General features: G+C 34.8%; 1 protein-coding gene across 1 annotated transcript in view; it reads right to left on the bottom strand.

Annotated features, from left to right (window-relative positions):
• LOC145669861 (uncharacterized) overlaps positions 1-13,861 on the bottom strand; it is a 206,370-nt gene that overhangs the window by 41,428 nt on the left and 151,081 nt on the right. Inside the window, exon 3 of the mRNA XM_081738207.1 lies at positions 4,792-5,114. Coding sequence (XP_081594333.1) covers positions 4,792-5,114 — 323 coding nt within the window. The remainder of the gene's footprint in view (positions 1-4,791; positions 5,115-13,861) is intronic.

Here is a 13,861-nt window from a genome sequence, read left to right as displayed (position 1 = left end):
CGTCATGGTCTTAATAATGGTGTCTTGAAACTTCGGTTACATATTTCCAATTTTCTACGTTTCTTGCCGCGTGGGAGTATTTATGACTGCAGCTAGGTTAAAAGTGCTTAAAATCAATTCAAGCTCAGTTTTGGATCAAAAGTTCCAATATATTTCAAGGAAACTTTTTCTTGTAGGCCTTATATCTGGAGAACTACACATAGTGTAGCCTAACCCAAACGATCACTAAAATCAATGTGATGTACTTATTCCATGAAAACTCGATTTAGTGTCCGTTCAAAACTTTTGTGGTCCCTGATCCACAAATTCATCAAAAGGTTGAATATATTTCAATCAAACATTTTATTGTACATCTTTTAACTGCAGAACTACATATAGCATAGCCTAATCTAAGCTATCACTTAACTTAATATGATGTACTTATTTCGTAAAACATATGAAAACACAATTTAGGGGCCGGTCAAAAATTGTGTGGCCCCTGATCCAAAAACGAATCATTGGCTACGATCGTTTGATACATTATTTGCATTATTCCTAAAATTCTTGGCAAACGCCGCATTATTTTGATCCACTTCTATGGATCATTCCTAAAAATCTTGTTCTTTTGAAGCTGTTAGCCAGTCTACATTTATATCACCACATAATTACGCTTTCTTTAGGTATGTAAGTAATGTGTCTAATTTGGTGTAGAAACGTTTACATCTTCAGACGTCGATCCATATAACCCCAAAACGCAAATTCTAAATGCATGTAAATATAATGTTACCGCTTCTATATATATTTCCGGGACAAAATTTGTTATGTTTATTTCCTTAACCTGGGCGTCTTTGCATGTTACTATACAAACATCGTCACACTTTGCAAATGAACGCTAAAAGTTAATCACTATTCTATAGTCTTCTACATCGACATAATTTATGGCTCTAGTATCTAGACAGTGCTCTGTTATACACAGTAGTTTAACTGACTGGAGTTCTCCAACAAAAAGGACTCTAAGAAAATCTATCTTATTTCCTAAACATCGTACGTGATGTTGAAGTACAGTTAATTTGTTATTGTTGCTTTTCTAGTAGCGCTTTGGGAGGTATCATCATGATTAGAACCGAAAGAAAATCGTAAGTTTCTAATTGATGTTTTACTCTCATCAATTGGACTCGCTACAGTTAATTTACTCCCGACACATTCGCTTCTTGTACTAAAAATCATCATTGTTTTCTCCAAGGTTAGAAATTAGTAACTTTTCTCCTTCTAACTGCATGTTTTCTAAATTTTGTACTGGACTAGGGATTGATACAGATTTGCCGCAAAATAAATCAAGCTATATGTTACAACAAATAATTTTTACTTCTTACATTAAAATCAAGGCTTACCTAGTATGATATTTGCGACGGATGGCACTGATGGCTAACACCTTAACATTGTTAAGAGGTTTACACATCTTCATTATTTTACTACTGATTTTGCGCTTTTCTTCATTCACAGCTGAAAAGTGCGTTAAGACATAACAGTGGGGAACAGTACTCACTATAATATTTGTAAGTTTTGTATGAAGTAAAGTATTGTGCAATGTATTGAAACTTATTTTCTGCTCCGTTTTACACCACATCATTTGTACCTTCGAAAATAACAACAGTATCCTTCAACGTCAAGTTTTTCAAAGTTGTGGATAAATGTTGCAGTATGTTATTTTGAGCTGCATCTGGCTTTACAATGCCCATGACATAAGATTCCAACCCTTTATCAATAAGTGTCTTTGTAATTAAGTGACTATGGCTATGTACCACCACAAAAGTCTTACTTTGTACATTTCCTTTAGATCTATTATTTACACCATTTAGACCCTTGTACCATTCGATACAATCATTATTTTTATGGCTGTGCTTTTTCAATGGTTGAGTGATTCTTTGTACTCTCGATTCACATACATTATTACGAAATTCAGACATAGTATTCTCATGGGAATCACTGAGATTTAAGGGTTCATATGGATTTTTCTATTACTAAATTTGCACTCACACACATATTTGTTTCGTTCCTAACCGCCGTTTTCTTCGCTAGGTGTTTATTACGTCACTCCACAAACTACACAGACAGATTGTGAGGCTTCAAAAAAAAAAAATCATTCTTAACACTGTCTTCTGTTAACATTTTATAATCTCGTCCTTTATACTCAAGATCTGCTGAAACTTAGAGCAGGATTTTCATTTCATCCTTGTATTAGTCGAACCGAATGATAAATAAAGCATTTAAGTGTTACCAACGGTTTATTTCTTGATAAACTCTGTAAACTACAGTGCATGACGCTACTGAGGCATCAGCAAGGCTTGTCCAAACACGGAAGATGGCAACGACCACTTCGCACTATAATATAGCAGTTCAAAAGTTATATGGTTCCCAGAGTTGCAAAAATTCTTAAATTGAAGATTAACGCAAATTTTCTGCCAACAAATAGAAACACAAGCCCTACATCGCTATTGCGGAATTAATTATATCTCAAAACATAACTAATATATAGAACTAGTTCTGCCGGATGGATATCCCTGTCGGCGCTATAAACGGAAGATCAAACACTAGATTCACATCACAATTTTAACGTCTGTATATCCCCTCTTATTGTTTCAAATTTTCACCTAAAGTTCCTTAACCTTGCCAAAGTTGATCTCGATATTGAGTGACATGATATCAAGAAACTACATGACAATCACTAACTTTGCTATCCACTCGTTGATATAAACGACGTTTAATTTCCATGTTGAGTTTTGTTAGTTGTTAGCTTAAAAACGTCTAAATTAATAAAATATGAAGTGACACCATGGTTTCTTCCTTCTGTTAATTTAAATCATTACACTACATTCACATAGCTTACATCAGTCACAATTCATTCCATAAATACACCATAATGGAAGTATGCAATCGATCGAATTGGTGATATGGCCATTTTGCTAGCTATCGCTTGAATACTAAATTATGGTAGTTGATATTATGTATTTTTATTTACATACAGTTCTAAGTAATAATGAAATAGTGAGTATTTCTTGTTTAATCATTTTAGCTGCTATAACAAAAAAGTGCCCAAATTCCGTGATAGTTTTATGGGGGCAACGACTACATCTTCCTTTTCCCACTTACTCGCATGATTAACATTACGTTCGTTGATAAAAGTAATCGAGTCTATTAAATTCTCCTTGCCAACCTCTTTTGACGCATCTGGTGTCCATATTTGCAGATATCAATAGTGATGAGAGGTTCCATATGCTCTTACCCTACCAAATTGTAATATTACATATTCTTTTATAGTTTTTCTAAATTCTGCCAGCCTGTTTCCATTGCAGTGAGATCCATCTTCCTTTTGCTAGTCATAAAATCTAATGTTACCCTGTAGTTTTATTTACTTCGAGAGATTTATCACGCCAGTTATTTGCTATAGGTGTTTAACCCATGATGGTAATAACCTTCATAAATGTCTCTAGTATATAGTCATCAATATATTGTATAATACTCGTCCTCGACATTTTAGCTTACACGCCTTCGGCGTGGGAGATCCGGGTTCAATTCCCGGTGGGAACTCATGTAGTTCAGATTCCATGTTAATCACTAGGTCATGTCTTATATAGCCTCGCTGCTGAAAGGGAAGTTAATAAAAAATCAACTCAACATATTCATATCGAGAACTTTTGATCAGGTAAGTTTTATTAATTGAAGCGTCCTTGCATTTTGATTGCCATAACGAATCCACCACAACTTTGAAATAATTTTGAGAAGCAAGAACTTTTTCAACTTTTATTATTCTTCAGTTGTAAATTGAGTAATTACACTTTTCCCTTTCATGCTCAAGAATATAAGCCAATCGTAAATTGTCAAAGCAAAGTAAATTAAGCACGCGTGAGTTTATGCTAATCATATAATCTGTTATATAATTTAATCGCGAATATAAGGAATATTTCCTTTTCTGATGTAAAATTCTCTATATGAAATAATGTCGAAGTAAGATGAACATTTCTGTTCACGGATCTTCTTTTACACTTTCAAAGGCGTGTCCATATACTGCATGTTGGTGCATCCTACCCAGAAACTATTTTTTTTGTTGTTTGCTTGTAAATTTATTTTATGTCCAAATATTTCTTCTACAAAATGAATACGTTATTGTAGGCACCTCAAACACCGAACTAATTGGGTTTCTTACAATTTTCTGCTTCATATTGCGCATTTCTACTTTTTGCCCAGGATTCGGTGCTTTCGCTCCACTGTGCGTTGGAAGCTACACTTTTCTCTCCTTGTAAATCATATTTCTCCTAATACATAGTAGGACTGAAAGTGGGTTATTTTGTTCTTCCTGTAATATGTAATCGCCCTGTAACACGCTTAAAATAAGTATAATGTCGCGCTGCAATTTGTACTTACATTTTTTTTATTGAAAAGTTAAAAAAAATATAGTTTCTAATTTAATGGGTTATAGCAACTTGTAGTGCATACTATTATTAGTTAGACTTTTTTTAAACACACACACAACAAATTTAAACCATTATTTTAAAACTGGAATCAAAATTAAATAGAAATATAAATACGATTCCAACTTGCGTGGACCTTGAATTAATACATTTAAATGTAAAAGCATACTCACTTGTTTCTATATAAAATTGCGCTCGAATAGCTCGTCATTGTGTTACGTTATAAATCAGTAAAATATATATAAGAAAGTTAATTCACATGGGAAATCAATTAATTTTAATTCTTAGTAAAGTTATCAAATGATGCATTTCATATGTTAGCAAAAGCTTCATAATTACTTACTGTAGCACTTTTAAGTTTTCTGCACTTTCTTTTCTTTCCATCGTGTAACAATGCGTCATAACCCTTGCTATCCTTCGTACACTCAGCGATGAAACTTTCTTGAAGGTAGTTCGTCCATTGACAGTGGACTTTACCATGCCTGAGAACAATAAGATACATATCGGAGGTAGTAATATCCTGAGTCTTTGATATATATATTGCAATGAATCCATCATTATCCATAACGGTTTGATACGTGAATGACAGGTCACCATTAAATATTCTAGCTGGTGTTCGCGTTCCGCCAATAATTAACGGAACCCGTTGTTCTTGATTAGGTATCCCTGTGAATTAAATATAGATGTAATATTCAATATAGTGTACATAAGGATAAGAACTAGTTTATGACATGAAGTAGTATTCACTTACATCCCATATGAAGTGTGTTTAAAAAGAAACCGAACTTATGATATACCATATTTATTTTTCATTGTACATTTTAAGCACAGTCCCCTCGAACTGTTCCCTTCCACTGAAAAAACACAATTCAAAACCTTTCTTCCATTTTTGAAAAGCCTTCAGAACTGAAATTCCTGGGATGGCACGAAGTCTCTTGTGAGATTGGTGAGAATGCCTTCTATGGTTTCAAAACGACGCCCCTTTAACATAGTTTCAAGTTTCGGAAAACGGATAAAGTCGCCTAGGACTAGGGGTCAAGGGCACAACAGGAAGGTGAGTTTTGCTAGTTTACTATCGACAAGAAGCTACGCCTTAGCCAGCTCATTGTCATGAGTCAACATCCAAGTCTAGGTCTAAACCTGCCGCTAGGTGAGCGTAGTAGTCGAGCTGCGCTCTCTTAAACAGCTGACGCACTATTATGAAAGTTCAGTTTCTTTCTGAACAAAACTCATATTTCATCACTTATTAGAAATAAAATGGAAACATGAAATTATGAAGTTATTAGTAAATCGAATAACCAGTCTCCATTTATATTTATAATATTTTTATTTATATGATTTAATTATTTATCGTATACATTTCATCGTTATTATTATAGTTTATTTAGTACTCCATATTTTATAATTATCATCAAAGAAATGATAACGTTTATGAGAAAATAATATACTTTTAACTGAATACTTACACATTAAAAAAGGTTATATTTACCTCTGGTTAATAATTTCTCAATTTGGTGGGCCACTATTAAAAGACATATGTTTACTATTTGAGTTTACAAGAGATTCCAAACTGAAGTAAATGAACATTAAAGAAAAATGTATTTAAGTAAATATTGGAGAATCGGCTGGTTACATTATAGAGCTAGTAGCAATCCTAGATATTTGAAAATAGTTAAGACCTCTTTGTATCCCCTGTTGTTCATTGTTTAGAACTGGAAAAGATTAAGTAGTTTTGCACATCAGCGTCGTTTGATTTGTCTATCCTTAGTGTTATAGTATTTTCGGATAAATCATTGATAAAATAAAGGCTTTTTTAGATATATATGTTGCTGTAAGGGAATAATATTAGATTTAGCTATTGATATTAGATATAGCTTAAACAGCACTGAGCCTGCCACAAGTTGAACGACACATGCATTTGCACTAAAAGTGAATTTCTGATATTTACGAAATGTCTTATAAGCCGCAGACACTATTTAGACCATCAGGGGATTTTTGATCATCCGAAATCATGGTATATTGGGAAGATTGTAAATCATGAATTGAAGAGCTAATATATACATGCTGAGGATTCTTCTTAACTCGAAATAGTTTATAATTCGAACAAAAATGCATTTTTTTAAATACTATACTGAAGACAATAGCAAAAAGGTAGTGTGTGATATGACTTTATGGACCGTTTCATTGGATACTATAAAATAAGACAGCAATAATTTTTAAGGTTGGATACATTGCAAATAGAGGAATGCCTTTTCCATTGTTTTACACTAGTCTAGACGCAGCCGTAACGAAGGATGAGACGTGAACGAGGTTTTTGTGATGATGGTGGAGCAATGAAGACATATAGACAATGAGTAAAGCAGCGCGTGTCAACCTCTCTAATTTCTTCAATATGGTGGAAAATTTAAGAAAAATTACTGAACGTCAACCACATACTATTAATGATGTATTTCATTCAATGAATGAAATTAAAGTCTTTGTTAACCAAATAAAGGTATCAAATCGAAACAAACAATACTCACGCACGCGGTGTACTGTATAGACAGATTCCTGAGATTATTCTTCTTTCTCAAACGCTTTTACCAGTACATTCAGAACTAGCTTATGCGCAGTTTGTTAGCATGAGGAGGGACAATTAAGACACAAAGTTGAGAAACCAGGAAAAGACTTGGAAAGAATTGGGCAATAAAATCAAAATTTATGATGTATGTTATGCTGATAAAAATTTGTGACATATTTTCAAGAAGTTACATGAATATATGTTTCCAATGAAGACCACTATTGTGAGAGAGAAAAGTACGTTATTATGAATGAATGCTTTATGCTGAAATACTGGGAATATATTTACAGTTACTATTTTGTAAGCTTACAAATCATGTAATAGGCTTATAGAGATATCTCCAATCATGACCGCATTTTTGTTAATATGCCGATCTTTTATAAATATTGTTTTAAAGGACGGTATAAGAAAATAACCACAGCCAGAATTGTAACTCTGTGAAGGTACATTGTGGTTAACGAAAGTGTATTTAAACATAGATATGTGTTGCCGTAGTCTCTTTCAAAAACAATTTCGCAGAAAATAGGAATATTGGTCGTAGCTAATAAGATCTAGTTAAGCCTTCGGGATAAAGACAAAGCAACATTCAATATTTCGAGATATGTTTCTTTCTCGCTAATTTAGTTGCAAAGAGGGTTAGGATTGTATGGCCGCACCCTCAGTTGTTGCATTGATACCAGGACGACGTGAAAGCAGCACAAAGCACATTTATATTATTTTGTTTAATTTATTATCATTAACTAAAATACTAAATCATGTAAAATATTACAAATACTCACGAGGCCATGCACAACTTTTTATTTGGTTCAATATCCGTGAAATGCCTGACATTTAACATGCAATACCTTCAAACGGTACAAGCTATCGTAAAGCTCACTACACCAATGAATTTCTGAGAAAATTGTACATGAATTTGATGTATCATTTGCATCTATTTTCATTCGAAAAAACGAAAGTTGAATGCAATGACGGATCCAAGACGGCGGTCTGGTGGATAACATGTGTCAGAGAAGCAGTGCTTGATTGAATTTGTTTTGCATATGCTCACATTCATGTCCAGTTACATCTAAACAAACTAAAAGCAATTTTGTGTCCGAGCTTTGTAGTACTGTATGATTGAAAGTCGGATATATGGACTCCAATCAAAGTGCAATTAGCGACATGGGCCGCCAAATTAGTACAATACATATTAGACCGCGGAGAATTTTGCATTTGGATCAATTTTACATGAATCCCGAGGGGACACTTCGCGAATGTACCATGTAAGTGACATCACCTATGTACGAGTTATATATTCTTGCGTCTTATTAACTGTCCAGTTAACCTATATCAATTAGCCTCTTTTCAGACCTGCACCTCTTAGTGTGCATCCGTATACTAAATTTTGGTTCGATTTGGTGGGCGTTTCTTGCTACAGAGAAGCTACATTATTCATTCCATGGCATAGATGTTCTAGAATCAATAATTTTCTTTCGAAATAAAAAAAAATTAAAAAAAAACTTTGACGTAAGAAAACTCAGCCCAAAATTAAACATCTGCTTGTGAGTTTTTTTTATAAGAAATTAGTTGTGTCATATATTTAAATTATTACTGGAGATATTCGTTTAGGAAATATTAACAAAATCGCTCGAGGCATTTAAAAAAATAGTTGGAAGAAACTTACCTCTAAAATATGTAAGTAGTAGATTTGTTTAGAATACATTAGCCATGTTATATTGACAGGTTATTAAAACAACTGTTATTATGAGATAAGTTGTTATTGAGAAACTCGCCCAACAAAAACGCACTACCAAGAACAAATAATCGAACCTCCCGCAGAGTTTTCCAGGACTAAGAAAATCTGTAGAATCATCTTTAAGAAAATCGTCAGAAAGGACCTCACCATCAAGAATAAGCTAGGTATTTTCTTCACTGTATAGATCAACTTAGGTTAACATATACTAAACTCTATATATTAGAAATCGGTGAAAAATGTATAACAGTTTGATATATCACACATGTAGGTGACACAACCTATTTACAGCCGGAAGTGTGAGATATTATTGTTTCTAGTTGAGACACTAGCGACCCCACCAACGCAAATTGCCTCGAAAATACACACAATCGTTATTGAAACTGGTGCATGTCTCTGCAACAAAAATCTCGTTTTCATACAATACGAAGTATGAAATTTTGGTGTATCGCTTTTGGACACTACCTTCCGATTAGTGCCTATCGGTTTTGGTGAGGATTTCGGCTCTTTAGACTAGATTAGAAGGACTTGAGCCAAGCGTGCAGTATACATAGTATTTTGAATTACGATTAAAATGTATAAAAATAAACTTATCTATTTACCTATACAAAAGGGGACAGGGGCCATACTGCATGAAATTTGTCAGAATGAAACAAAACTTACAGAATTTACTTTCTATGAAGCTCTAAAGAATAACATACCTTTTTAAGGTTTGTGTTACTTATTTAGGGAGGGCAAAGAATTATCTAAGTCTGGTCTTAATTCTATCATAGAAGAACAGGGAGGTTTGGAATCAAAGTTGGAAGACCAGTTTTTCTTCTGCCTACACCTTAAAGCAAACTAATGCAAATAATACACGTATTTATTTACATAAACAAGGATACAGTGCGCATATCGCATAAAATACTTGTGCAAAGAGAACAAAATTTGTAAAATTTACTCTCGTTGGCGCCTGAAAATTAAATAATTTGCATATGTATGTTTAACAATTAAAATTTTAAATTAACAATTATAAAAGTTTAATGTTAACACTACTTAAGAATATATAACTAAATTGACAGTATGACGTCTTACGAGGGGTGACTCAAAAGTTTTGAGCCTTGAGGGAAATATTAGAAATACAGATTTGGAAATGCCTTTATTTTTCAACATAATCTTCTTGGACAGCAGCACACTTGCTCTAACGGTGCTGCAGTGTTCCGACCCCAAAAGAAAAAAGTATCTTAGATTGTGACAACAGAGACTTCTCCATTGATGTCATTACGTCATTACCGTCTGCAAAATATACTCCTGCTAGAGCCGATTTTAGATTGTTGCACAAGTGGAAGTCTGAGGGGCCGGATCTGGAGAATAGAATGGATGAGAAACGAGTTCAAATTCTCATTTGTAAATAGTAGCCATGGCAACTGCTGATGTGTGGCTGGGAGCATTATCGTGATGGTAGAGAACATCTCTGGGCTTAATTTGTGGCCTTTTTATTTCTTGATTTTTTTCAAAAGGTCACTATAGTACTGTCCTGTGATGATATGATCCCTTTGCAGGAATATCAGACCTTGAGAATAAAAAAAACAGAGGACATCACTTGGCCAGCGGAGAGGTTACCTTTGCTTTCTTTCGGGTGCGTTTTTGTTCGGAGTGAGAAGACATGGGACCCATCGAGCAGAAAGATAAACCAAGCTCATTCTTCAGAATATAATCTGCTCTTTCCTGTGATATGCCCAGCCTGTCTGCTATCTGTACAGGTAGAGTTGACAACTGGAGATCTTTCATGATCATATCAAGTACCAGGCCAATATTTCTCCTGGTGGTTGCAACTGATGGTCTCCAAGATCTCGAGTCATTTTCAACACTCTGCCTACCACGTTTGGGTTGCTGCACCTATATTTTGATGGTGGTATATGTAGAGGCAGATTCATCTACGGTATTGACCATATCCCGGTGGATCTCAGACGATGACATTACTTTTAATTGGAGATACTTGATGACTGACCTGTACTAGATTTTTTAAATTTCGAAACTTCTGCTATCTCACCCCACTTCAAAAGCCTCTGAAAGATAAAAGAAATTACTTAGAACCGAGAGCTTGATACACATTAATACCAAAGTTGTGCTATTTAAACAGATATAATTTTTCCATTTTAGATTATCATTTTCTATGTTAGGGTTAAACCTTTTCAGTCACCGCTCGCAAACTACCTAAGTCAAGTATTTTCTGTAGTTTCTAAAAATTTCACTCGTGCAAAAGAAGGTAGCTACATTTATATAGTATATTATTTCTGTATGTTCACCTGTTTTCCATTTTGTTTTTGTTAACATTTCATAATACTATATACACTCAATATCTACAAAAGATAATTAGTAAAATTCTTGTATCTTTCTTCTTTTAAATAAATATTTTCTTTTCCTATTAAGCGAAAACAGGGAAACCCATGTAATACTATTGTTGCTTGTAATGGAATCGGACAAAATTTATGGATTTTGTCCCTGTCCACCCTTGTACAGTAAGACACACTTCTGGATGGTACAGCCATATGAAAATTTACGTCTAAGGTGCTCCACCAACTGAGTCCGAAGCATTTGCCGGGAAGTATGCAACTTAATTAGCTGTAAAGGAAGGTGGGTGGAATCGCCAGGAGCGGAAGAATTCCCGTACACTTGGGCGAAATTCCCACTACTGTCTACAGCATCATTTCTCCAAAATGAAATAAATCTTAAACGTGTAGTTCCTATTTTTGCTCCCAAGCCATCTTATGTCATAGCTGATGACCTTGGAGAAGGAGAGATGCAAATATGATGAAAGAGAGATACAGTCACATGCGCAAATTTAGAATTTGAGACAAAATGATGGGATAGCGTCCATATTTTGTCCCAAATTTTGATTTTATAAGTAGACATGTAAAAGCTCACCCAAACCTGAGAGCATCCAGCTACCGATTGTTGAGTTCAAGTGAAGAACTCAGTTGAGAGCATCAGATGATTATGGAGAGGGAGAAACATCTTCAGATATGGGAAACAAATAATGAAAAAATTGAAGTGCCCTGAACAGGACTCGGACGATGAAACTTATGATTACCAAACAACGACTCTACTCACTCATCCACACTGAACGATAGCCAGTCGTACGTCAGACACGGTACGTATGCTACTAACAATACGTTTATTTGTTAGGGGTCAAGCAAATGAAATTTCCCGTCTCCAGTTTTTCTTTCCCTGACACTTACTTAATTACTGTTGTCCCAGCCTGGGAAGAATAATTTCCAAACCTCCATAAACTTTCCTAACAATCTATATATATATATAGCAGCACAAAACATTTATCCATGCCTGTTCTGCACAATTATACTTACACAAAACCATTACTTCCAATTCTATTAATTTCAGTACCAAGTGAACAGAAATACTGGATATGAAATTCTATATGTCGGCGAAAGTCTTGCAGAAAATATCCTAATTAAATTTTTCTATTTGGAACAGGGGAACCATACACGCAAGTTGCCCCCATGAGATTTATTTTGCGAAGGAGGGACATAAATTTACATTGAAAATGGCAAATTCGCAAGTTTAATTATAACATAATTTTATTTTTAAGAACGCCAAATGCGAAGGAATATTAATGTATTCTCTTTGGCTTAAAAAATAAAATTACGGCTGAAGGTGGAAGTGAACAAAGACTGATGATCTTTAGGAAGAATGCATGCTACCAAGCAGTGGCGTAGCCAGGAGGTCTGGAACCTCCGGACATTTGCACAAGTGGTTAAAATAAGGCCCAAGAGTAGAAACATACCAAAGAGACCTTGCGATCGAGGTCGAGGTGTCACTCTCGATAGTGGCACAAACACGTGGACTCAAACGGGTATGCACATGCGGAATATGAACGCTACAGTACGACCTAGAGATCGACCGCGAGGGTGAATCAGTGGTAGCGATGATAAACAACCGAGTTTGTTTTTACATCGATGTTCAGCGGAAGCATTGCTGTGGCTCATGTTCTCTTTGGTTCTCCTTGAAGCGTTGCAAGGAATAAAGTCTTCATTTGTTTAAAATTTCGTCTGCAGATGATTCTGTATGTCTATACTCCAGAGGTTTTGCTGCACTATTAAACGTGATTATGAAAGACATATTAATAGAACTAGTGAGGAATGTTCCAGCAATATGGGATACGAAACACAAAAACATCATAATAGACACGTTTTAAATAGAGAATGGAAGAAAATAGCAACTGAAATGTGAATGTCGGGTAAGTTATTCATATTTATTTGAGAATTATACTGTAGCTTATTAGAAAAAGAAGCTACTGTTAATTATTTATATGCTTAAAAACTCCGCTCTTTCCCCCAATTCCGAGATTAATATATAAGGGTTTCTTGTAAATTCGTTACTGATATAAGGTAAAGGAATATCTGTAAAGACAGGCACATCCATAGGGAGAAAATGTCGTATAATGGAATTGCAGTGGCGAAACTTCATTTGCTACAGTTAATACCGCCTCCAAACCGAAACCTGAAGACATACCTGTCTTTTTCAAGCACTGGAGGAATGGCCACCCCTGGCCCAGGAGGGGAGCCGCAATTTTTAAGTTGCCAAGAGCTAGCCAAGAGTCTAAGTTCTTTCCCCTCGAGAAAATCAGTATACAAATCATTGGTTACTACTGTGTTAGCTACGATTTATTTGGAAGAACCGTCTGCTAAATACTACTACCAAAATATGAGATAAAGCATAGCTAATATTCAAAAATGTCCGAAACATGTAATATTTGTGAAACATAAAAGAGGGAGAGAAAGAGAGAGAATTAGTTTTGTACTTAATAGTGCCCTTCGGTTATAAATTGAAACAAATGAACACTTTTCATGTCATCTTCCTGATCTTCCAAAAACAGCAAGTGGCACTACGAAATTATCTGTTTCTTTTTGTGTCTGTGACTGTCGGTCCCTGACATACGTAGTTGATGCTCGATTGTTTGAATTCTATGAAATTCACTTAAAGGAAAGAAACATTTGTTTCCAAAAATATACATATATTGTAGTTACTCATGCGAAATGTAACGCGAAAAAAGCAACGCAAACTAGGTACGTTACTTAAAAATTTGTAACGCGTTACCCTTACAGTTACTTTGGAAATATG

Source organism: Thermobia domestica, chromosome 14 (assembly GCF_964235325.1).
Source record: "Thermobia domestica chromosome 14, izTheDome1.hap1.1, whole genome shotgun sequence".
NCBI lineage: Eukaryota > Metazoa > Arthropoda > Insecta > Zygentoma > Lepismatidae > Thermobia > Thermobia domestica.
Note: the sequence above shows the minus strand (reverse complement) of the source record. Positions and strands in the feature narration are given on the sequence as shown.